The sequence below is a fragment of the Trichechus manatus genome, unplaced genomic scaffold (assembly GCF_000243295.1).
Source record: "Trichechus manatus latirostris isolate Lorelei unplaced genomic scaffold, TriManLat1.0 scaffold00024, whole genome shotgun sequence".
Classification (NCBI taxonomy): Eukaryota; Metazoa; Chordata; class Mammalia; order Sirenia; family Trichechidae; genus Trichechus; species Trichechus manatus.
This window is the reverse complement of record NW_004443960.1, coordinates 22,812,154-22,835,519: the sequence shown is the minus strand read 5'-3', so window position 1 is coordinate 22,835,519 and position 23,366 is coordinate 22,812,154. Positions and strand designations below refer to the sequence as shown.

At 44.7% G+C, this 23,366-nt stretch overlaps 1 protein-coding gene across 4 annotated transcripts in view; it reads right to left on the bottom strand.

Annotated features, from left to right (window-relative positions):
• Window positions 1–7,047: 7,047 nt before the first annotated feature.
• Window positions 7,048–23,366, bottom strand: part of SLC5A11 (solute carrier family 5 member 11) — a 57,556-nt gene continuing 41,237 nt past the window's right edge. For all 4 annotated transcript variants that reach the window (XM_004373348.1, XM_023728363.1, XM_004373349.1 and 1 more), the window contains 7 exons: window positions 19,147–19,282; window positions 11,452–11,559; window positions 10,977–11,127; window positions 10,339–10,507; window positions 9,485–9,700; window positions 8,434–8,593; window positions 7,048–7,253 (listed from right to left, as the gene is read on the bottom strand). In XM_004373348.1, coding sequence (XP_004373405.1) covers window positions 7,048–7,253; window positions 8,434–8,593; window positions 9,485–9,700; window positions 10,339–10,507; window positions 10,977–11,127; window positions 11,452–11,559; window positions 19,147–19,282 — 1,146 coding nt within the window. The remainder of the gene's footprint in view (window positions 7,254–8,433; window positions 8,594–9,484; window positions 9,701–10,338; window positions 10,508–10,976; window positions 11,128–11,451; window positions 11,560–19,146; window positions 19,283–23,366) is intronic.

The window sequence follows — 23,366 nt, the reverse complement described above, 5'->3', positions numbered from 1 at the left end:
CCACAAGTACTTATATTTGAAGGTCTTAAGACAAACTCTCCTTTTGGCCTCTGTAACCAGTAACCAGTAGCCATTGAGTCGATTCCGACTCATGACAACTTCATGTGTGTCGGAGTAAACCGCTCCGCAGGGTTTTCAGTGACTGATTTTTCAGAAGTAGATCACCAGGCCTTCTGAGGCACCTCTGGACTCCAACCACCAACCTTTTGGTTAGCCCCTAAGCGCTTAACCATTTGTACCACCCACGGACTCCTTGGCTTCTCTACCTGTGATCTATTCCCACCATTTTCCCACCTGCACTGTGGGCTTGGTGGTCTATAACCATGTTCCAGAGCCTTCACCCTCTTCTCACAAATCCATCGACCATCTCTACTCCACGGTCCCAAGTGGTCTCTGTGGCTCATAGTTTTAGGGGTCTTGCATCAGCCTTTGGGTAGCACTGCACAACAGGGATGTTTAGGCTTCCTCTTTTCCTGAGATATTGATGGAGTTGGGGAAGAGGAAAGATCTACTGCCCTGGTGAGGCCACTGGCTCTGAGACAACCAAAAGGCAAAAAGTGACCAAAACACCTAGGCTGCCAGATAAGGGGAACAAGATGGAAGAGTTGGAGAGTAGGTAAGTGGGGACATTGTTGGAGAGTTGGGGCACCTCTATCTGGAAACCACTTTTAGAGGTGTCTGTAGTTCACGGTGATTTTCTGCATCCAACTCACAGCCATGGTGGCATGATGTGGCCACGCCTTCCAGCCAGTGTTGATTGGTACAGGGCCTCTCTTCTGGAGGACTGCTTGGGAGCAGTGGGTGACCATCTACCGCCCACCGTGGATTCTGAATAGCAGAGAAAACCAGCCTGCGGAGGAAGTCAGCAGATGTGAGAGAGGCAGAGGCAAAAGACAAAGAGGAGAGCACTCTCATTCCCAACAGCCTCCCAGCGGCCTGCCCCTTGGATCCTTATAATAAAAAAATTTTTTTTTCTTTGTGTAAGTTTTCCTGGGTTTATTTCCACTACTTGCAACCAAATGATTCCTAATTGATATACTTGTAAAGAGTCCATCCTCTTTTACTCGCCCATAGGCACATAGCTGTATAGACCCCATGAGACTCCATAGGCAAACTTTTTTCTCCCCACACCCACCACACCCAACCCTTCTGTTCTCACACACATACATACACACATACACAACTCATATTTGTGTCAGTTATTATTGCTGTGTAACCAATTAGCACAAACTTAATGGCTTCAAACAACATACATTTATCATGTCACAGTTCCTGTGGGTCAGGAGTCCTGGCATGGCTTAGCTGAAACCTCTGCTTAGAGTCTCACAAGGCTGCAGTCTATGTGTTGATGTCCTCGACCCTGAGGAAACAACATGAAGGATACAAGCATGGTCTAGGCCCTCAGGAAGCTTGCACATGTGTGCTGGGGAGACAGAGATGTCCTGAGAGGGAGGAGCTGTGAGAGCCCAGGGGAGGGATGCCCACACCTCCAAGTCAGGAATGTCTTCTGAAGCTCCGGGTGAAATCCAAGGGTTGTTGTTGTTAGGTGCTATCAAGTCAGTTCCAACTCATAGTGACCCTGTGCATGACAGAATGAAACACTGCCCTGTCCTGTGCCATCCTCACAATTATTGCGATGCTTGAGCCCATTGTTGCAGCCACTGTGTCAATCCATCTCGTTGAGAGTCTTCCTCTTTTTTGCTGACCCTCTACTTTACCAAGCATGATGTCCTTTTCCAGGGACTGATCCCTCCTGATAACAAGTCCAAAGTATGTGAGACATAGTCCTGCCATCCTTGCTTCTAAGGAGCATTCTGGTTGTACTTCTTCCAAGACAGATTTGTTCCTTCTTTTGGCAGTCCATGGTTTATTCAATATTCTTTGCCAACACGACATTTCAAAGGTGTCAGTTCTTCTTCGGTCTTCAATATTCATTGCCCAGCTTTTGCACGCATATGAAGCGATTGAAAACACCATGGCTTGGGTCAGGCGCACCTTAGTCTTCAAGGTGATATCTTTGCTTTTTAAGACTTTAAAGAGATCTGTTGCAGCTGATTTGCCCAATGCAATGCATCTTTTGATTTCTTGACTGCTGCTTCCATGGGCATTGATTGTGGATCCAAGTAAAACGAAATCCTTGACAACCTCAATCCTTTCTCATTTATCATGATGTTGCTCATTGGTCCAGTTGAAATAATTTTTGGTTTCTTTATGCTGAGGTGTAATCCATACTGAAGGCTGTGGTCTTTGATCTTCATCAGTAAGTGCTTCAAGTCCTCTTCACTTTCAGCAAGCAAGGAAGGTCATGTCATCTGCATAAAACAGGTTGTTAATGACTCTTCCTCCAATCCTGATGCCCCGTTCTTCTTCATATAGTCCAGCTTCTTGGATTATTTGCTCAGCATACAGATTGAATAGGTATAGGGAAAGGATACAACCCTGATGCACACCTTTCCTGATTTTAAACCATGGAGTATCCCCTTGTTCTGTCTGAACAACTGCCTCTTGATCTATGTACAGATTCCTCATGAGCACAATTAAGTGTTCCAGAATTCCCATTCTCCACAATGTTATCCATAATTTATCCACAGTAGAATGCCTTAACATATTCAGTAAAACAGAGGTAAACATCTTTCTGGTATTCTCTGCTTTCAGCCAGGATCCATCTGACATCAGCAATGATATCCCTGGTTCTACGTCCTCTTCTGAATCCAGGTTGAATCTCTGGCAGTTCCCTGTCTATATACTGCTGCAGCCACTTTGGAATGATCTTCAGCAAAATTTTGCTTGTATGTGATGTTAATGGTATTGTTCAACAATTTCTGCATTTGGTTGGATCACCTTTCTTGGGAATAGGCATAAATATGGATCTCTTCCAGTCAGTTGGCCAGGTAGCTGTCTTCCAAATTTCTTGGCATAGACGAGTAAGCACTTCCAGTGCAACATCTGTTTGTTGAAACATCTCAGTTGGTATTCCATCAATTCCTGGAGCCTTGTTTTTCGCCAGTACCTTGGGTGTAGCTTGGACTTCTTCCTTCAGTACCATCGGTTCCTGATCATATGCTACCTCCTGAAATGGTTGAACATTGACCACTTCTTTTTAGTATAGTGACTCTGTGTATTCCTTCCATCTTCTTTTGATGCTTCCTGTATTGTTTAATATTTTCCCCGTAGAATCCTTCAGCATTGCAGCTCGAGGATTCAATTTTTTTCTTCAGTTCTTTCAGCTTGAGAAATGCTTAGCGTGTTCTTCCTTTTGGTTTTCTATCTCCAGGTCTTTGCACATGTCATCATAATACTTTACTTTGTCTTCTCAAGCCGCCCTTTGAAATCTTCTGTTCCAAGGGTGGAAGTGGGCATTCCTGACAGAGGAATGACTTGTGCAAAGGCTGTGAGGTGAGAGACAGCAAGAACCTGAGTGAGAGGTGGGCAATGGGTGAAGAATGAGGCTGATGAGGTAGAGAAGAGCTGGAGCATGAAGAACCTGATAACCTGTGTTCAGAAGTTACCCCAACTTCAGTAGGGAGCTGTTGAGGGACTAGGGGAATCACTTGGTCTCATTTGTTTTTTAGATCCCTGTGGCTGCAGTATGGAAAATGAACTAGAGTCAGGGCAAGACTGGAAGCCTTGGATAAGAGCTGATGCTGACCTAAATTAAGGTAGAAGCATCAGGAAGGGAATGACATGGACAGAGTAACACATTCTTAGAGAAGCAGAATCAGAAGGATTTGGTGATTGCTTGTGGGCCCTGCCTAAATGTGAGAGCTGATCACAAGGGCAACCCTAGGGGCTAATGTCTATGATCAAGGAGGCCTTTGAAGTTCCACAGTTCCCAAAGATCAGAAGACAGGTGATGGATCAGGTATTTGGTCACCTACATAAGCTTGGACCTCAAGGACCTAAGTTGGTGAAGGAATAGGGGATGTTCCCTGGTCATAGGTACCTGGGCAGGAGTAGACAGCCAGGCAGGGGAGCAGGGTGTGGAGATAAGGCAAGGAGCCAGATGACACTTGTGTTCTGATGCTAAATCCATTCATTCCTTCACCAGGGGGCACTGTGCTAGGCATAGGTATGAATGACTTACGACATCCTAGCCCAGCTAGGACGACAGTTAAGTAATCAATAAAAAAGTTGATGCATACTTTGAAGGCACATGTTATAGTGGGGTTGAGGTGATCAGGGAAAGTTTCCTGGAAGAAGTGACCTTTAAGTGTAGACTAGAATAAGAAGAGGAAATGGGGGGAGGAGTGTTTAAGCCGAGGGAAGAGCAGGGGCAAAGAACTATTTATTCAACATTCAAGCATACTCATGGGGGCCCACTTATGCTAGGCCCCGTGCTAGGTCCAGAGGGGAGAGAGCATGGGAATAATAAATAGTATGACCAGATACAAAGAGACAGTGACCAGAGTAGGAGCTGGAGAAGGGCCAAGCTACAGGGGCATTGTGATTCCCACTGAGGTATGTGAACTTCACCATGCAAGTTTGAGGAGGTCATTGAAGGAGTCTAAGTAGAGGAGTGACTTAATCAGATTTGGATTGAGAATGGCCACTCTCCCTGTGGCTGGAGAATGGGCAGAGTTAGAGGCAGAATGTCCAGTTAGGAGGCCAATGGCAGTAACTGGGGAGAGAGGTGTTGCCCTGGGATACATGGTGGCCCTCTTGACAAATTCCAATGAAATGCACTTCTGACCCCGACCAGAGGCAACAGAGGTCTTCATGTGCCCATCCAGAGCAGCCACTGGGATTTGGCTGAGCGTCAGAGTTGGGGAGGAGCTCAGGATGCCAGTGGAACCCTGCAGGTGCAATGAATTACTTAATATGGTCCTTCTAGCCATAGTCTTTGTGACTCACAAACAGTGATTGAGTGGGACTATGCAAATAAGGTGTATGGAACTGTGATGGTTGGGGTTGTGTGTCAGCTTAGCTGGGACATGATTCCCAATATTGTGTGGCTGTCCTCTATTTTGTGATCTCATGTAATTATCCTAATTATCCTCCATTTTATGTAGTAAATTCTAACCTCTGTATGTTAATGAGGTAGGATTAGTGTGGGGTGTATCTTGAGTCACAGCCTTACAGGACGGTATGACTTGGGTGCCATCCTTAATCAAGTTACACCCTTCCCTGGGGTGTGGCCTGCATTCGGTGTATATGTGTGGGTGCTCTGATCTGGCAGGGCTCTCTCTCTCTCTCTCTCTCTCTCTCTCCCTCTGCATCTGAATCCTGCATCCAGCTTGTCACTGTCTGACCTCTGATTTTGGGACTTGAGCTAGTGGCCTGCCATCTGACCTGCCAATTCTGGGACTCACCAGCTTTCGCAGCCCAGTGGGCCAGCAGCCTATCGTTTGACCTCATTCACCAATTTCTGCAGCCTTGTGAGCCAGCAGCCTTGTTGCCTGGCCTTCCAATTTGGGTTCATCAGCCCCCATGGCCACGTGAGTCAGGAGAAGCCTACGCCTGACCCACGGATTTGGTACTTGGCAGCCTCCACAACGGTGAGCCATTTCCTTGATACAGTTCGGTTTGTGAGTTCTGTGAGATGTTGCAGCAAATTAAGGAACCCAAAGATGGGAGGGAGAGTACTGAGGGGAGGAGGAGGAGTTGATGTTAGAGATGATGGAGTGGTACAGCAATCTGGAAAAGTTGGACATCTTTAACCTCCACCTCATAGGAACCAGCTTTGTACTGATCGTTGTAGAAGAAAGTATTCATTCAAACCCTCACCGGGCCTCCCAACACCCTCCATTGACCCCTGGAGAAGGAAGCTCAGCCTCTCCTTGAAGATGTCCCCTAAAGCCACACTTGCCTCAGAAACCACCTCTGGCTCTTGCCAGGAACGAGTTACAGGAGCTAGGTTAGCACACAGTACCCTATGTCTGCCCTTCTTAGGAGGGCTGAGGTGTGTTCTTTGTCCAGTCCACAGCCATCATTTGGATTAGTGTGGAAAAGCCAGTCCTTCCATCAAGGGTAGGCACCGGGTAGGACCCAGGTGTTGAGGTATTGAATGACTAGGTGAGCAAGTATCTCCTCAGCCCTCCTTTTACTTTGAAATCTGGAAATCAGGTTCCCTTGAGAGACTACACCATTCTTGACCTCTTCTGGGCCAGTAAGTAGCTCCAACAGTCCCGCCTCTCCCTGTCTTTTCCCAGGACCGGACCCCAGAGACAGTCTCAGGACTAACTTTCTTGGCCTTCTCTTGCTCTTAGCTGTACATGTGACAAACACATTGGCCCTCTCTTGCTCTTAGCTGTACATGTGGCAAACATGTGAGTCACTCCACCAGATCCCATCAGCTCTAGGGCTCAGAACAGAGAAGCTATAATGTCTGGCTCTACACATAACAGCTGTTCTTCAGGTCAAAAGCCTCTATTGACCCCTTGACCAATAGAGATTCATTGTGGAGCTGCTTATCTTTCTGGTTGCTTTTGTTTTTAGGGAAGCATCATCATGGATAATTAAGCAGAGACGCACAGCCTAAGCCAGAACTTGGGAAGTACACACAATTCCCTGAATTTCCTGTAGCACGAGATTTCTGGGCACTAACTCGGGTCTGTTTCCCAGAAATCATATACAGGAGTACATGTCACAGTAAGAAAACCTTTGTGGACCAGCTTTTCCTGCACCCAAAGTCAGTAACAGTAGAAGCCAAGAGAGAATGCTGGTTCCCTTCCTTGCACTGTGAAGGTGAGCTGGGGAAGCTTCCACTGCTAACCACCCAGCCCGGCAGATGAAGCCACTCTCAGGGGAGGTCCTGTGGGTCTTTGAATTTGGCTGTTGATGTTGCATGATGGACAGGAAGAGTGAAATAACTAGCCTTTCGAGAAAAAGAAGCATTTACACTTCTCTCCCTTTTCCAGCTTCTAACTTTCTTCATTCTCTTTCAAGAAGAAAAAAAGCTAAATGTCATGTTGAAAATATCCCATAAACGTATTGGAAGCCTCGTGGTAAACAAACAAAAGCTTTATTTTTTTCTTTCATTAAAAAACAAAACACGGGGCATTGAAAACATTGAAAACTGAGAGCTTAGACCCCTGGGTTCAGACAACATTAAGCAAAGTAGCCCCAGACAAAGATGGCGCAGCTAATGCAGATAATGAGGTTGATGTCCAGGAGGGTTTTCACGAAGGGGTTTTCTTCCAAGAAAGTTATGACAGGTTCCACTTTGCTCATGGGCTCTTCCTTGCCCTTGTTTTCCATCCCGCACAGCCACAAGATGGCTTTCACCACTTTGGACTGCTTTGGGGTCACAGCACCTGAAAAGTACCAAGCAAAGAAAGGTCATAGAGATGGGCCATGCCTCCCGGAGAAGGGAGAAGGGGACTAACAGGATGTGTTCTGTGCACTGTGATAAGTACTTTATGTACCTTTCTTGCCTAATTCTGAAAGACTGGTATTTTCAGGATGTCCACCATTTTCACATGAAGAAATTGAGGCTCAGAGGGTTAACTCACTTAAGCTGGTTACTACACAGCTGATAAGTAGTGGCAGAGGTGGACTCTGGACATCGCTCTATCTGATGCCCTGCTCTGCTTCACATTGCTTTCCAGGAAGCTGAAGGAAATGAGCACTCTTGTGGGAAATTCTTTCTCCATTCGGCGCTAGGGCTGCAAACTCAAATGCCTACTGAGCCCAGGAGGTTGTGTCAAGGGGAACAGATTTGTATATTAGACATATTGAAATAATCTTCACCTCTGCCAAAAAAAAAAAAACTTTCTCTTTTATTTTTCTTTAAACACATGGCCTTCTGGGTCTTTCCTTCAGTTTCATCGGTTTAGTTTGACATGAGTTCATATCTACAATTACCAAAAATTAAAAAAAAAAAAAAAAAAAAAAGCCCACAACAACGTACAGCCTCAAAGTCATGGAGACAATAGGGACTTGTGGGGACCTTGGCTCACTGGAAGGCCTATCCCAGGTCTAAGCGGCAGCTGCTTTGCAGCTCCAGACAACTTTTTCCACATAGACAGGTGATCTCGGTGTTGCCAGATATTCCCATTTTTCAAGCGAAGATGGAATTCTGGAATTTTATGTGAAATCTCCCAACTTTTTAAAATGTTAACTCACATTTTATTAAAACAGTAAGTGGGCTAAACCAAAATACATCTGCAAGCTGACAGTTTGAAACAACTAATTTACAGAATGCTAATAACTCCAACACACCTTGTAGGGTTGCATGAGGGTTCAACAAACCAAGTTTTAGTAAGCACCCAACAAGTGTCAGCTACTATTGCCTTTCGGAGGCTTCCGTTGAAAGTTAGTGAAGAACCTCCTTAGGGTGGCTGAAGAGTGGGAAGGACCAGTTGTTGGGAGTCAGAGGATGCCAAATTCCAAGTCTGTACCCATTTCTGGCTTGTGGTTTGATATAAAAATTTCCCCTTAAACACATAATATGTCTTGAGGCTCTGACTGTAACCGAGGAGAGAGGCAACTCACAGCTGTGGGTTTGGGACATGTTTTCTTGAACAATCTCCAGCTGGATGCTGGTGCTGCTACTCTCCGGTGTCCCATTCTGAGGGAGGGTAAGAGGCAGAGGTGGCACCTGTTCCTTCCGGACCACAGGGTCATGATGAGTAAACCAGGTCAGGCCACTGACCTATGGAGCACAGATGAATTGTGAGGGGGGGTGGGGGCTACCACTCCTTCTTCCCATCCTTGCCTAACCCCAAGACCAGCCTTCACATCTGGGTTGGCTCCGTCTCATCTCATCTCACCCGCCAACAAGGTTCAGCTTCCTGCCCTCTTAGATGCAATGGGCATTCCCCCCATTCAATTCTCCATCTTTCGTCAATAGACCTAATTCTCATCTTGGGACCTAATCCTCCCTTGTTCTAGTCCTCTGGGGTTATCCGAAGCCCTAGAGCATTGTGGGATCTGTGGGTCAGCCTTTCAGCTCATCCATTCCTCTGGATTGAACTGGTTCATGGTAAGCATGTGTCTTCAACTGACTTGATCAATGGGAATAAAGAACTTTGCTGAAAATGTTGGGGAGAAAATGCTTATGCTTTTGCTTAATGAGAGTAAGCGAGGGTGTATCCCTAGAAGTTACTGATCCCACATGGGGCCTGAGGACAGAATCGGAAGTGAGAGATGGATTCTGATGACACTTTCTGAGTCTTGAATCAAACCTGAATCAAACCATTTGCGGTGGAGTTGATTCTGACTCATGGCCACACTATGTGTGTCAGAGTAGAACTGTGATCTATAGGGTTTTCAAGGACTGATTTTTTGGAAGTAGATCACCAGGCCTTTCTTTCAAGGTGCCTCTGGGTAGACTTGAACCTCCAACCTTTCGGTTAGCAGCCAAGCGCATTAACTGTTTGCACCACCCAGGGACTCTGTCCTGAATCAAGCTATCCCTAAAGCTTAACCCTGGATTTTTCAGCTTTTTGAACAATCAATCCTTGTTGCTTAAACTAGTTTGAGCCAGCGATCTATTGGTTGCAACAAAGAGCTGAGACAAAAATGTAGTCAAACCCGAAGGTACCATCTCCTTGGAGGGTGGCGCTGTGAACCAGCTCACGGTGGACACGATGACCAGGGTGACCGTGGACAGAATGATGGAGAAGTAGAGGTAGTGGATGTCCTTCACCACTGTGGGGCGCTCATCTGGCTGGTCACATCGAGGTTCCAGGTAAATGAAGTCCAGGACCAGCCTAATGAAGCCTAGGAGCAGGCCCAAGACCAGGCCCCAGAAGGCACCCTGTGCATCAGAGCACAACCATCTTAGAGACATCAGGGGCTAGAGGGCTGCCAGCTTGGGTCTCCTGAGACCTCCAGAAGCTGTCTCAAGAGCTTCTTTCTTGTGACAGTCACTGCTGGGGTCAATGATTCGAAAAGTATTGGAGCTGCTTATCTGTTTATCTTTTACATATAATTGATCGTTTACGTATAATTTGCTCCCACCCATTGAAACTCATTGCCGTCCAGTGGATTCTGACTCATAGAGACCCTATAGGACAGTAGAACTGCCCCATAGGATTTCCAAGGAGCAGCTGGTGGATTCGAACTGCTGACCTTTCAGTTAGCAGCTGAGCTCTTAACCATTGCACCATCAGGGCTCCATTTGCTCATCCCCTGCTAATTCAATTTCCCTGTTTAATGACAAAATGCATCAAAATACTTCTGAGAACACTCACTGCTTTTTTTTACAAAGGTCAGGTAACATGCTTCCTGTATCTTCCTCCACAGAACTTCACCCTCCCAACAGACCCCCAAGTCAACCTCATCCTCAGGTCTCCTCTTCAGTCCCTTCCACTCCCGTCCTCCCCTAACCCTCATGGGGCTGAGCTGGGAGGCAGCACTTGGTTCTTATATGGTGAGGGGTGGATCAAGGGCTACCTTTTCATTGGTCCGCTTCCAGAAACATCCCATGATGAAGACAATAGCCACAGGCGGCTGCAGGTAGGAGCTGACGGACTGGATATAAATGAAGAGTTGGCCACCCTGGCTGGCCTGAACCACAGGGATCCAGAGGATAGAGAACAACACCAGCAGCAACACAAACACCCTGTTGCCAGCGGGAGAGAGTCCTCCATTAGTGCTGTCTTCCCTGAGGCCATCTCACCACGTGCCTAAACACTTCTTTCTTATTTGTATAGCTTTATTAAGGTATAATTTATATTCCATATAATTGACTTATTTTGTGTTTGTTGTTGTTAACTGCCGTGGAGTCAGCCCCTGACTCATGGTGACCCCATGCACAACAGGATCAGATCACTGTGATCCATAACATTGTCTGGCTGGTTTTCTGGCTGGCACATAGTAGGTGTTCACTGAACATCTTGGCCATCTCTTGAGTGAGTGAATGATTTATTCATACATGGAGTCCTAGTGTTCCCCACCTTTCCTATCAGAGGAGGCTGAGCCCACCTGGAGAAGTTGCTGTTGGACTTTGCCTTTGAGTGGGTTCAGATCTTTCCTTCCTGGGTATCTGGACTTTTCATTCTCCTGCCTGGCCCCGCCCAGCAAGGCCTTACCTGCCCACAATCATGAGCTCCTTCTCAGTTGCCCGAGGTCGCAAAATGTTCCAGAGGTCCATGGTGAAGATGGTGCTGGAGCTGTTAAAGATGGAGGTGAGGGAGGACATGAGCGCCGCCACCATCACAGCCATCATGAGCCCACGGAGCCCTGGGAGCAGAAGAGAGGTCTAAGAGCCTCAGGCGTTTTCTGTCAATAGCTGCTGCCTTCACTCATGACCCCATTACCCAGGCCCACCACCAGCTGATCCCAATGGGTTCTACTCTGAGGAGGCAGAACTAAGGACTGGAGCCCCCTGAGTAGCCAGGACTTGAACTGTATTTGGGGGGTCCTGGCTCTGGGGCTCAGCCTTTCAGCCTAGAGCCCATACGTCTCCCAACAGCCCCCTCATCTCACCCCTCCCTCAGATCAGAGCCCAGCCAAATCCTTTCTGGGTGCTTTAAGGGACTTGATTTAAGGGTGAGGGAACACTACCTGTGGGTAGGATTTCCAGTACAAGTTTGGGATATGCGATGTCAGAGCAGCCGGAGGGGTTGCTACAGACCTTCTGGCAGATTTCTGGATCTGCACAAGCCACTTGGTCTGTGGAGAAAATACAGTCTCAGAGTTGAGAAGACAGACCCTCAAAGCCCCAGGCCTAGCTGAACATGACCTGACACAGGCCAGCACCAGGAGACGGGGGTGATTGACAAGGACTCCAGAGACCAAGCTTTGTCTTTCTTGGAGAGTGGGACCCTGCAGTGGGCCTCCTACCCAGCACCCTTTTATACTATGGGAGGCAGTACAGTGTAGTGGGTAAGAAGAGGCTTTGGGAAATGACAACACTGTCTATCCACAGGAGAAAGGATAAAGTGTGGCATATTCATACAATGGAATATTACACAGCAAAAAAAGTAAAAGAATGAATTACTGATAAAATGACATAGATGAATCTCAAAGACATTGTGTTGAGTGAAAGAAGCCAGGCATAGAAGAGTGCTTACTGAGTAATTCCACTTATATGAAGTTCAAGAACAGACAAAATTTCTGTAGTTATAGAAGTTAGAATAGTAGTATCCTCTGGTGGGGAGATTATTGGCTGGAAGATGCACAAGGAAACCTTCTGGAGTAATGGAAATGTTCTATATGTGCCATGCAGAACTTTCTGTGATGATGGAAATAGTCTATATCTTGATCTAGGTGGTGGTTATGCAGGATGTATTCACATGAAAAGTTCATCAAGCTATAGGCTTAAGATTTGTTTCCTATTTATTGTATTTAAGTTTATAGCTCAGTGAGAGAGAGAAAGAAAAGAAACCTAGACTGTATGAGCTGTTATCTTGTTACTTAGTTCCCATATTTCTAAAACTGGAATAATAATATGAGTCTGTTTCATAAGATTATAGTGAAGATTGACTTAGTACAGGGTCTGATACATAGAAAGTGCTGAATATACTCCAACTATTATTTCTGTAACCCAAATAAAGCTGAGCTCCCTAGAGGCCAGTCTCGCCACAGCGTCCTACTTTAGCCTCTATCCTCTCACCACCTTATAAAAAGGCACTGAAAGCAACTCATATCTTTACAGAAGTTCCTCAGAGGTGCAAAAGGAGAATCCTATTGCTTGACACATGGAAAGTTTTTTAAAATTATTTCTTTCCCCCATCTCTTTCTTAATAGCTCATACAGTTCAACAGCTGTCTCATTTTACACTCACAAACGCCCAACCAGGCTGGCTGTGAATTTCTCCCCCCTTCTCTTCCTGCATTTCTATGTCAATTCTTTTCTCTCCTGAGCTGCTCTCTGGTCTCTCTAATGTAATTCATCTAGTCTTCCTGACATCACTAGCTCTTCACCTCTGCTTACTGTCGTGATGAACACATTCCAAGCAGACAAGTATAGGCTGTCTGCTTGGAAGACAAAGAGGAGAGAAAAATTGTACATACTAGTGTGTGGCACACAGAAGGTGCTCAATAAATTTTTTGGGGGAGGGACTCTCTATCACATTATTATTAATAACTTTTCACAACCGTCTGAGGAAGGCAGATATTACTTTTTAGCTTTTCAAAGATGGAGAAAAAAATCTCAGCAAGGGGAAGCGACCTGATTGTAATCATCCAGCAAGGTCATGTCAGAGCCAGAACCCAGGTCTCCCAACTCCCAGTCCAATTTTCAAGGAAAAAAGGCCAAGAGAGTGTACGCTTTTCCATCTTTAGTGAGTCCGGCAGTGGCCCCATCCAGAGCCTACCTATTGGGGATAGGTGAGCTGCATCCCAGCTCACTGGGGTTCCTCAGCCCAGAGTGCACCTGGCCACAGGACCTTTAGACTCCTGCATGTTGTGTCTGAATGATGACTTCTTGTCATCTTTTGTCTTCCTTAGCTCTTCACATCTGAGCTAACCGGTGCTCCTTACCACCATCTCAGTGCCTATCCAGCACCACTCACCCCTCTCATGGCCCAGTCTAGCTGAACCCCATATTACTTTGCAAATCTCTTTTGCCAAGTAGATCTAGGAATGGCTCCCAGAAATAACTTCCAGTCCCTCCCTCTGCTCAATCCAAAGGCTTCAGTCCTTCCTTCTCATTCTGATTGGTGACACTGCTGTGTGGCACATCTTCTATGGTGACTGTAAACCACCCTGAACCTCAGTTTAGGAATGACAATGCAGCCCTTCATTATTCATGTCAGTCTCTACCTTTGTTCAATGCAACCAATGCCCTGATGGCCTTTAGCTGAGATCTCAAATTCACAAATGGCCTTAATGGAGATGTTTGGTAGTATCTCTGGATGAGGGTATGTATTTAGTTCTCATATTTTTATTTGTGTTAAAATGTTAATTTGATGAATGTAAACAAAGTATACACAATCCACCACAGTTAAAAAGTATATTGTCTTCATTTTCTTTTTTAATGTTTCAGAAGAGCTGAGAAATGAAAATTGGCTCTTTCATCCATTGGGAGACCCAAGGGATAACTGGTCTGTGTGAAACGCCTCTACCCACTGCCATGTCTTCTTGAGGCTGGGACCCTTTGCCTCACTATCACTTGCTGATGGTAGAGGAAGTAGGTGCTGTGGCCACGGATAATAATACTAATAGCAATTGCTATGGAATAAAAGTAGATGCCCCCCAGTTGAACTCTGGTTCACCTTTGGGAATATTTAAAACTGCAGACCAAAATGACATTTGCTAGGAAGTATTGGGAAGAAGAAAACTTGTTGAAAAAAATGCTTTTGCGAGGTCAAAGTTCTTGGCTTTTTATTACTCTTCTGAGGCAGCTTAGAAGATTAGAAAACATTTACACTCCTGTGGCCAGATTACTGTAGAGAGCCTCCTAAGTAGGGCGGAGGTCTTATTTAAGTTCAAATCTATATGAGCTCTGCCTCTTGCTGTCCAAAGTTCCTCTTTTTAAGGTGTCTGGAGAAGGAGCATAAACCTCCCTGAGATATTTAATTGTTAACAACAAATTTTTTGTTTAACCTTCCAGGAATGCAACCTTCAACCCATGAAACATGCGACAGACACAAAGCTTAGAAAGCATGTTGCCTGTGGAAAATTCTGGTTATGGATTCAGCCTAAAGAGTATGCTGGTCATTGGAAATGAGTTGGCTCAGCTAAGTTATAGCTTTGTGGTCATTAACCCGCCATTCAGTAACATCTGCTCCCCTGTCTCGTTTAATCAACCATTTTCGATATGGAGTGAGGTCTCTCGTCAGAAAGCTTCAGCACCTCTGAAGCTTGAAATGAAGGATGCTTTTAGCAGAGGCAAATCCGAACATTGCAACAGTCAGTGGCGGTTCACTGTGACTCATGCTGCAATAAATGCTGTACGCGTACCTTGTCACTGAATTCTCACAATGGCTCTGTGGGGAAGATACTGCTAGACCCATCCTAAAAACTAGAAAACTGAAGCCCACAGAGGTTAAATAGCTCTCCCAAGCTGGTAAGGATTAAGGCCAGACTCAGATTCTTATTCCAAAGTGCAGGTGGAGAAGATTGGCTTTGTAAGTAGGTACATTTCTAGACATTTGTGTTTTGTTTTTTTAAGGGTAATTTGCTTCTCTCTCAATTATCATATAAGTGCCTTGAAATAATACATGCATCCCCTACAAGTCAACAACAAGAAGACAAACAATTAAAAAAATGAGCAAAGGACTCGACTAGACATTTCTCCAAAGTTATACACATGGCCAATAAGCATATGAATTGATGCTCAACATCATTAGACATTGTTGTTGGGTGCCACCGAGTCGATTCCGACTCATAGCAAACACATGTCACAGAGCATAACTACCCCATAGGGTTTTCTTGGCTGTAATCTTTACAGAAGCAGATCTCCAGTTCTTTCTCCCAAAGAGCAGCTCGATGGGTTCGAACTGTCAACCTTTTGGTTAGTAGCCAAGCACTTCGCTGTTGCATCACCAGGGCTCCTTAGACATCAACCAAACCTGTTGCCATCAAGTCGATTCTGACTCATAGTGACCACACAGGACAGAGTAGAACTGCCCCATAGGGTTTCCAAGGAGCGTCTGGTGGATTCGAACTGCTGAGCTTTTGGTTAGCAGCCACACTCTTAGCCACTGCACCACCAGGGCTTCCCTTAGACATTAGGGAAATTCATATCAAAACGACAGTGAGATGCTACTTCACACCCACTAGGCTAGCCAATACAAAACAAAAAAGAAGAAATTAACGAGTGTTGGTGAGAATTTGGAGAAATTGGAACACCTGTTCATTGCTGCTGGGAATGTAAAAAGTTGCAGCCACTGTGGAAAAGTTTGGAAGCTCCTTCAAAAGTTACACATGGAATATACCATACCACCCAGGAATTCCAGTCCTAGGTATCTACCCAAAAGACTTGAAAGCAGGGACTCAAACGTAAACTTGCAGCTTCATTCCATGCTTATATACACTTCCATGTTTCATTACAGCATTATTCACAAGAGCTAAAAGGTAGACACAACCCAAATGTCCATCAACAGATGAATGGATAGACAAACTGTGGTATATACATGCAATGCAATATTGTTCAGCCATAAAGACAATGACGTTCTGATACATGTTACAATATTGATGAACCTTGAAAACATGATGCTAAGTGAAATAAGTCAGACATGAAAGAACAAATATCGTATGATTGCACTTACATGAAATATCTAGAATAGGCAAGTGCATAGAGAGAGAAAGCAGATTATTGCTTATGTGGCACGAGGTGGAAATGGGTAGTTATTGCTTAATGGGTACGGAGTTTCTGTTTGGGGTGATGAAAACGTTTTGGAAATGAGTAGTGGTGATGGTTGCATAACATTGTGAAAATAATTAATGCCACTGAATTTTACACTTAGAAATGATGAAAACACCAAATATTGTGTTATATATATATTAGCACAATAAACAAATTTTTAAATGCATGCCATTTCTTAGATGGACTAAGTAGAAAAGGGATTTATCCAGACTCATAAGAGCCGAGAATCATAGCATCATTGTAGGCAGTTCCAGACCCATTTAAATATTCAGCAAGGAGCTGGTGGAGCTGATGTGGACAGAAAAGCAGAAAAGGGATGGTGGAGAGGCTTGGTCCAGAGCTTGGCACTATAGGCCGGGGTCCTCAAACTTCAGCATGTATCAGAATCTTCTGGGGGGGATTGTTAAAAAGCAGATTGCTGGGCTCCATCCCTAGAGATTCTGATTCAGTAGGTTTTGGGTGGAACCTGAAGGTTTGCATTTGTAACAATTTCCCAGGCTACACTGATGCTGCTGGACTGGGGACCAGACCATGAATAGCACAGGCTTAGACCTCTAGAGAAAAGAGACCAAAAAATACCAGCTGTCATCATGTCGATTCTAACTCATGGCGACCCTGTGTATGTCGGAGTAAAACTGTGCTCCATAGTCTTCAATGGCCGAGTTTTTGGAAGTATATCATCAGGCCTTTCTTCAGAGGTACTTCAGGGTGGACTCAAACCTCCAACCTTTTGGCTAGCAGCTGAGCACATTAACTATTTGCATCACCCAGAGAAATGAGAGAGACTTCAAATATACAACGCCCACTGCACCCTTTCCCTCACTCTCCTAAATTCCTGTTGCACTTATTGCTTGTACCATATGATAGAGTGTTTTAATGTATGTATTTATTCTATGGTTCTCATGAGTACCGGACTCACCGTTACATTCCAAAATCCTTGGGGGGCATAGAACGTGGCATTATGTCTCATTTAAGATTGACTGTTGATTGGCTAGCTGTCTGTTAAGAGAGATGGTTAAGACCGTTTTATTGATCTTCCAGATATTGACGCAGAGCTTAAGGTGTAATTTTCTGGGAGATACAGTAGCATGTAATGATTAAGAGTCAGGTTTTGTATGCAGATAGACCTGGGGTCAAACACTGGCTCACCAAATAACCTCTGTCAAGTCACTTAGCCCAGGAGTGATCCTGGATTCCTCCCTTTTCCTTAATCCCCACATCCAACCCATCAATAAGTCCAATTGTCCACAGGGATCAATTGTTGCCTCCTCAGAGAAGCCTTCCCTGGACACCCTGTCTGAAGCAGCCCCTACAGAGCATTCCCTGCAACGTATCCCTGTCACAGCACTGAGCTGTGACATACATCTTCACAGTACTCAGCACAATCAATATTTATCTCATTTATTTATTTACTTATTTTCATCTATTTCCTCCATCACTAGTATGGACGCCCCAGTAAAGCAGGGATCATATATGTCCTATTCACTTATGAATCCCCAGGATCTTCTAGAATAAGTTCTAGCGGATAACTGGCTCCCAAACTATTTGTTGAATACATGTAAGAGTAAATCAATGAGTGATTCTCTGAGTCTGTTTTCTTATCTGTAAGATGGAAATAACAAAAATAGTTCCTATCTCCTAAGGTCATTTTAAGGAATAAATGAAATAATACGTGTATACAAGAATAAAAATGAACACTTATGTAGTGCTTACCATATACCAGGGACTGCTTTAAGCCTTACAAAATATTGTTATCTCCATCTTACAAATGAGGAAAGTCAGGCAAAGAGAGATTTTTGTGACTTACCCATGGTCACACATCTAGCAAGGGGCAGAGCCTAGATTCGAGCCCACCCAGCCCAGCTCAAAGTCCACATTCATAACCACCACACTCTACTGTAAAACTCTTGGCACAGGGACTGGCCCTTGGCAAATACACAATAAACACCGGTAGGTTCTTTCACTTCATATGTCAAGCCTTGCCCAATAGCTGTGTATTTTCCATCAGGTCACCACAAACCCCAGGTCCCAGTTCTTACTCCCATCTGGGCTTTTCCAAGCCTTGTCCCCCTTCCCTGGAAATAAGACCAGTGATTCTGGGTTCTTCATCCTATCTCTGCCCCCAAAGTCTGCCAACATGGGCAGCTCCCCTATTATCCTTCTCCCAACCCTTTCCTCCTAATTCTAAGGGCCTTAAATTTTTTTGACAAAAATTCTGGGCCAACTAACTGACCATTTCATCCTACCTTTTTGTTTACTTCTGCGTGACATCGTGTAGAACAGGGCATAGGGGAGGAAACTTTCTGCTCCACACTCCCCTTTTAGTTAATAACAGCCTCGGTGGATTGGGGGGGACGTTCACTGTTTGAGGGGGAAAGAGGGGAGATTGTTTTCTGTACAGGCCACCAGTTCCTGATGCCACAGTGACCCCCTCCCCATAATATTGCCTCCCTCCTCAGTTCTATTTACCCCACAGTGCAAACCCCATCCCTTTACCACCTAAAAAAAAAAAAAGCCAAGACAAATACCCTTGAGGCCTTGATATCCCCTGATTTTTGTTAAGAACAATACCCAAAGACAGAAGTTTCCATTGGGCCAAAGTTATCAAACCACTGAACTCAAACACTCAAGGAACTGATACCTAGAACTATAGAATTTGCACCTAGTTTGTGGTTTCAAAAAAACATAGCTGAGGCAGGGCCCCAAATGAATCTCTATTCAATTTAGCCTGGGACATCTATAGGACTTGCCCACTGAGCCGATATTGATAAACAGCAGAGAGTCAGGAGATGCCTGGATGGAGACACCTCAAGTCTAACCATCACTAGGAAGGGACTCCAGTCCATTCTCTGGGGGCAGGCAGTAATATGTGTAGAAGACTTCGTAGTGTCTGAGAGGGGCTGAGACTCACAGACAGATGGCTTCTCCTCCCAACTGAATTCTCACCTGGGAAGAGGACACGGCTGATCATTCCAGGGAACACCATCATGAAAAGGGGCAGCAACTTCAGGTATGCGGCCATCAGAGAGCCTCCTTTGGCATGGGACAGGTTCTTGGCAGCCAGGGACCGTTGAACAATCACCTGGAAGACAGTGAGGGTGGTTGGAAGTGGATAGTGCTTTATCTTAAGGCAAACTAAGTGTGTATAGAAGTCTCTGGGTGGTGTAAACAGTTAATGTGCTCAGCTGCTAACCAAAAGGTTGGAGGTTCGAGTCCACCCAGAAATGCCTTCAAAGAAAGGCCTGGTGATCTACACTTCCAAAAAATCAGTCATTGAAAACCCTGTGGGATACCTTGCTCTGACACACATGTGGTTGCCATGAGTCAGAATCAACTCAACAGCAACTGGTACTGTTAAGTGTGTATAGCTTCTCAGCAGATGTAGTGGACTTAGGATCTTTGCTTGCCTGGCTTCTCTTTGAGGAAGCACTTTTTTTCTATTCTCAATCCTTGTGGTCCAACTAGGGTAGCTATGACCCCCACCCTACTGCCTCCTCATTCATGTATCTAGGGGTTGGATGTGGCCAATTAGAGTTCTGCATAGAAGTACTCCACCTCCCCGGCTACCATGACTGGTTAAGGAAAGGTATATGCTTAAACCAGGCCAATGAGAGCTCTCCACGGGACTTCTTCTAAATGAGTGGGAAAGAGGCACCCCACCCCTACAGCCTCCTCTGGGATTGCTAATTGTAAAAATAGTTTAGGACTTCTGGCCACATGTCTGCTATCATGTTGGGAAAGCCTCACTGAGACTAAAGTCCTCTCAGAGCAAAGCAAAACCAGGAGGCGTAGAGAGAGAAATAATTTCTGATGACTTAGTCTGAGGCCCTCAATCTAGCTGTGCCAGGTCTGGTTTACAGTGTGGGCTGTGGAGACAGATAGCCTGGGTTCAAATCCCCACTTCCTGGCTGTGTGACCTTGGGCAAGTGACTTCTTTTTGCTCCAGCTTCCTCATCTATAAAATGGAGATAATACTAGGGAGGTTTTGACAAATAAATGAAGCAAACCATTTAGAATACTTAGAATAGTGCTTCTGGCCTCCGAGCTATGCAAGTTAAAAAATAAAATAAAAAGCCCTTTTATGCTTAAACTATTTTTTTAAAATAAACTAAAAGGGGGGGGGGCAAGATGGCAGAGTAGTCAGACACTTTCAGTGTTCCCTCTCAAAACAAAGACCCAAAAAAACAAGTGAATTGATCATATACAACAATCTAGGGGCCCTGAACATCAAAGGCAAAGTTGAGGAATTAGACTGAGTGGCGGGGGAGTGAGAGATGGTTCGGAAACAGCAAGGAGTTGCCAGACCTGACCTGGTGAGAGCCCGAGCCCTTCAGGCTGGATCAGCTCCTGGTGTGCGGTGAGGCAGGCAAGCAGCGGCGCTCGGGAGGCGTTTTCCACACCAGGAGAGACCCAGCGGCAGAGAGTCTACTAAGCCACCCAGAACCAGTGAGAAGCAGCGCTCGATTGGTGAAAGATAAGTACTTGCATCCGGCCTACAGAGCAGATCAAAAACACCCCCCTTTGGGAAAAACCTCTCTCCCATTTACCTCCCTGCCCCCTGCGCTGCACTGGGTCCCAGACCAGCTTCAGCAATTTCCGAGTCCCCTGGGCTGGAAGTAGGACCTGTCACATGCCCTGGGCCATTCTCCAGGCCTTAGAGAGTGAACAAATTAACAAATAGGGAGGAAAAAATAATCTGTCAGCTTCCCTAAGCCAGGAATTCAAGGTAGGCACAGCTCTTTTGCCTAGGCACAGGCATAAGGGATCCACAGACTCTGAGTGCCTTTCTCCCTGCATAGACTTGTGTGGGCCCATTTCAACAGCGTAGACCCTCATTACCACAGTATAACAGGGTATATACCTGAAGTCTAACTTCAAATGTTTCAGCTGCAAAGTGGCAGGTTCATGACATTTGACACTGCTCTGCCCATTAAGCTGGGCTTTCACTTACCCACATCAGGGGCCTGAGAACTGGTGACTCCACCCACACCACCTAGCCACCTGTGACAGGGCCCAAGTATAAGAGGTGCCCCCTAGTCCTTACAGACAACGCATTGTGTGCTTATAGTCTGGCTGCAAAACCCACCCACCTATGCATTCTAGGGAACAAGGACACGTTTTCCTCTGGACACTTGGGGGTGGTTGTTGGTCCCCTGCCTTGCTCAGCATGTGTCCCCCTGCTGCAGCCAGATGCCTGTGCCTACACCAATCACCCACGCCAGTCTAGGACTGTAGGTGAGAGCCTACACCACATACTTGGTGGCCAACTACCTGGACACCTGAGCTGAATCCATACAGGAGGAGTGGGTGGACTCCTTGGCTCACATACTTAGTGGCAGGTATGGCCACCTGGCGGCAGGACGTTGGCACTTCAGGGGCACTGGGGATTGGGCTAGTTCACACGGGCAGCCTATTTGGGCATATCAAAACAAGAAGCTAGGACACAGTAAGCAAACATAAAATAAATAAATTTAATAACTTATTGATGGCTTGGAGACAATAGTCAATATCAAATCACATAAAGAGGCAGTCCATGAGGGCTTCAGCAAGCTCCCAAAATGAAGAAAATTTCTTGGAATTACCAGAGGCAGAATACAAAAGATTAATATACAGAACTCTTCAAGATATCAGGAAGAAAATTAGGCATAATGCAGAACACGCAAAGAGGAACTTAAGAAGATTAGAGAAAAGCGTAATGACAAATTTAAGAGGCTGCAAGAATCCATAGAGAGACACTAATCAGAAATACAGAAGATTACCAATAAAATTCCATTATTAGACAACTCAATAGAAACTCATAGGAGAAGAATTGAGGCAATGGAAGTTAGAATTAGTAGGACTGAAGATAAAGCACTTGACACCAACTTATTTGAGGAAGAGATCAGATAAAAGGATTTTAAAAAATGAAGAAAACTTAAGAATTACATGGGATTCTGTCAAGAGGAATAATCTACAAATGATTGGAGTACCAGAACAGGGAGGGGATAACAGAAAATACAGAGAATTGTCAAAGATTTGTTGGCAGAAAACTTCCCTGACATTGTGAAAGATGAGAAGATATCTATCTAAGATGCTCATTGAACCCCACATAAGGCAGATCCCAAAAGAAAGTCACCAAGACATATTATAATCAAACTGGCCAAAGCCAAAGATAAAGAGAGAATTTTAAGAGTGGCTAAGGATAAGTGAAAAGTCATCTACAAAGGAGAGTCAATTAGAATAAGCTTGGACTACTCAGCAGAAACCATGCAGGCAAGAAGGCAATGGGATGACATATGTAAAGCCTGGAACGAAAACAATTGCGAGCCAAGAATTATACAGCCAGCAAAACTGTCTCTCAAATATGATGGCAAAGTTAGGGCATTTCCAGATAAACAGAAGTTTAGGGAATTTGCAAAAACCAAACCAAAATTACAAGAAATACTAAAGGGAGTCCTCTGGTTAGAAAACCAGTAACATCAGATAAAAACTCAAGACTAGAACACAGGACAGAGGAACCAGACATCAACCCAGATAGAGAAGTCACAAAAATAAATCAAAGCTAAAACATTGAAAATAGGGAAAAAGATGTTAATATGTAAAAGATGACAACATGAAAACAAAAAAGAGGGACTAAAAAAGTAGACATAGATTTTTCATATGGAGAGGAAGTCAAGGCAATATAAAGAAAAAAAAGACTGGTATAAACTCAGAAAAACAGGAGTAAATATTAAGGTGACCACAAAGGAAACTAACAATCTTACACATCATAATAAAAAACAAGAAAAATATAAAGACTCAACAAATACAAAATCAACAACAGTGAAAAAGATGAAAAGAAAATACATACAGAAAAACGACTCAGCACAGAAAATTAAGTGGAACAAAGCAACTGTCAAAAAAGAAACACACAAAAAAGACATCAAAATGACAGGACTAAACTCATACCTATCAATAATTACACTGAATGTAAATGGACTAAATGCACCAGTAAAGAGACAGAGAGTGGCAGATTAGATAAAAAAAACATGATCCGTCTATATGCTGCCTGCAAGAGAAATACCTTAGACTTAAAGACACAACTGTCAATGAAAACTACAAGACGCTACTGCAAGAAACCAAAAGAGACCTGCATAAGTGGAAAAACATACCTTGCTCATGGATAGGAAGACTCAACATTGTGAAAA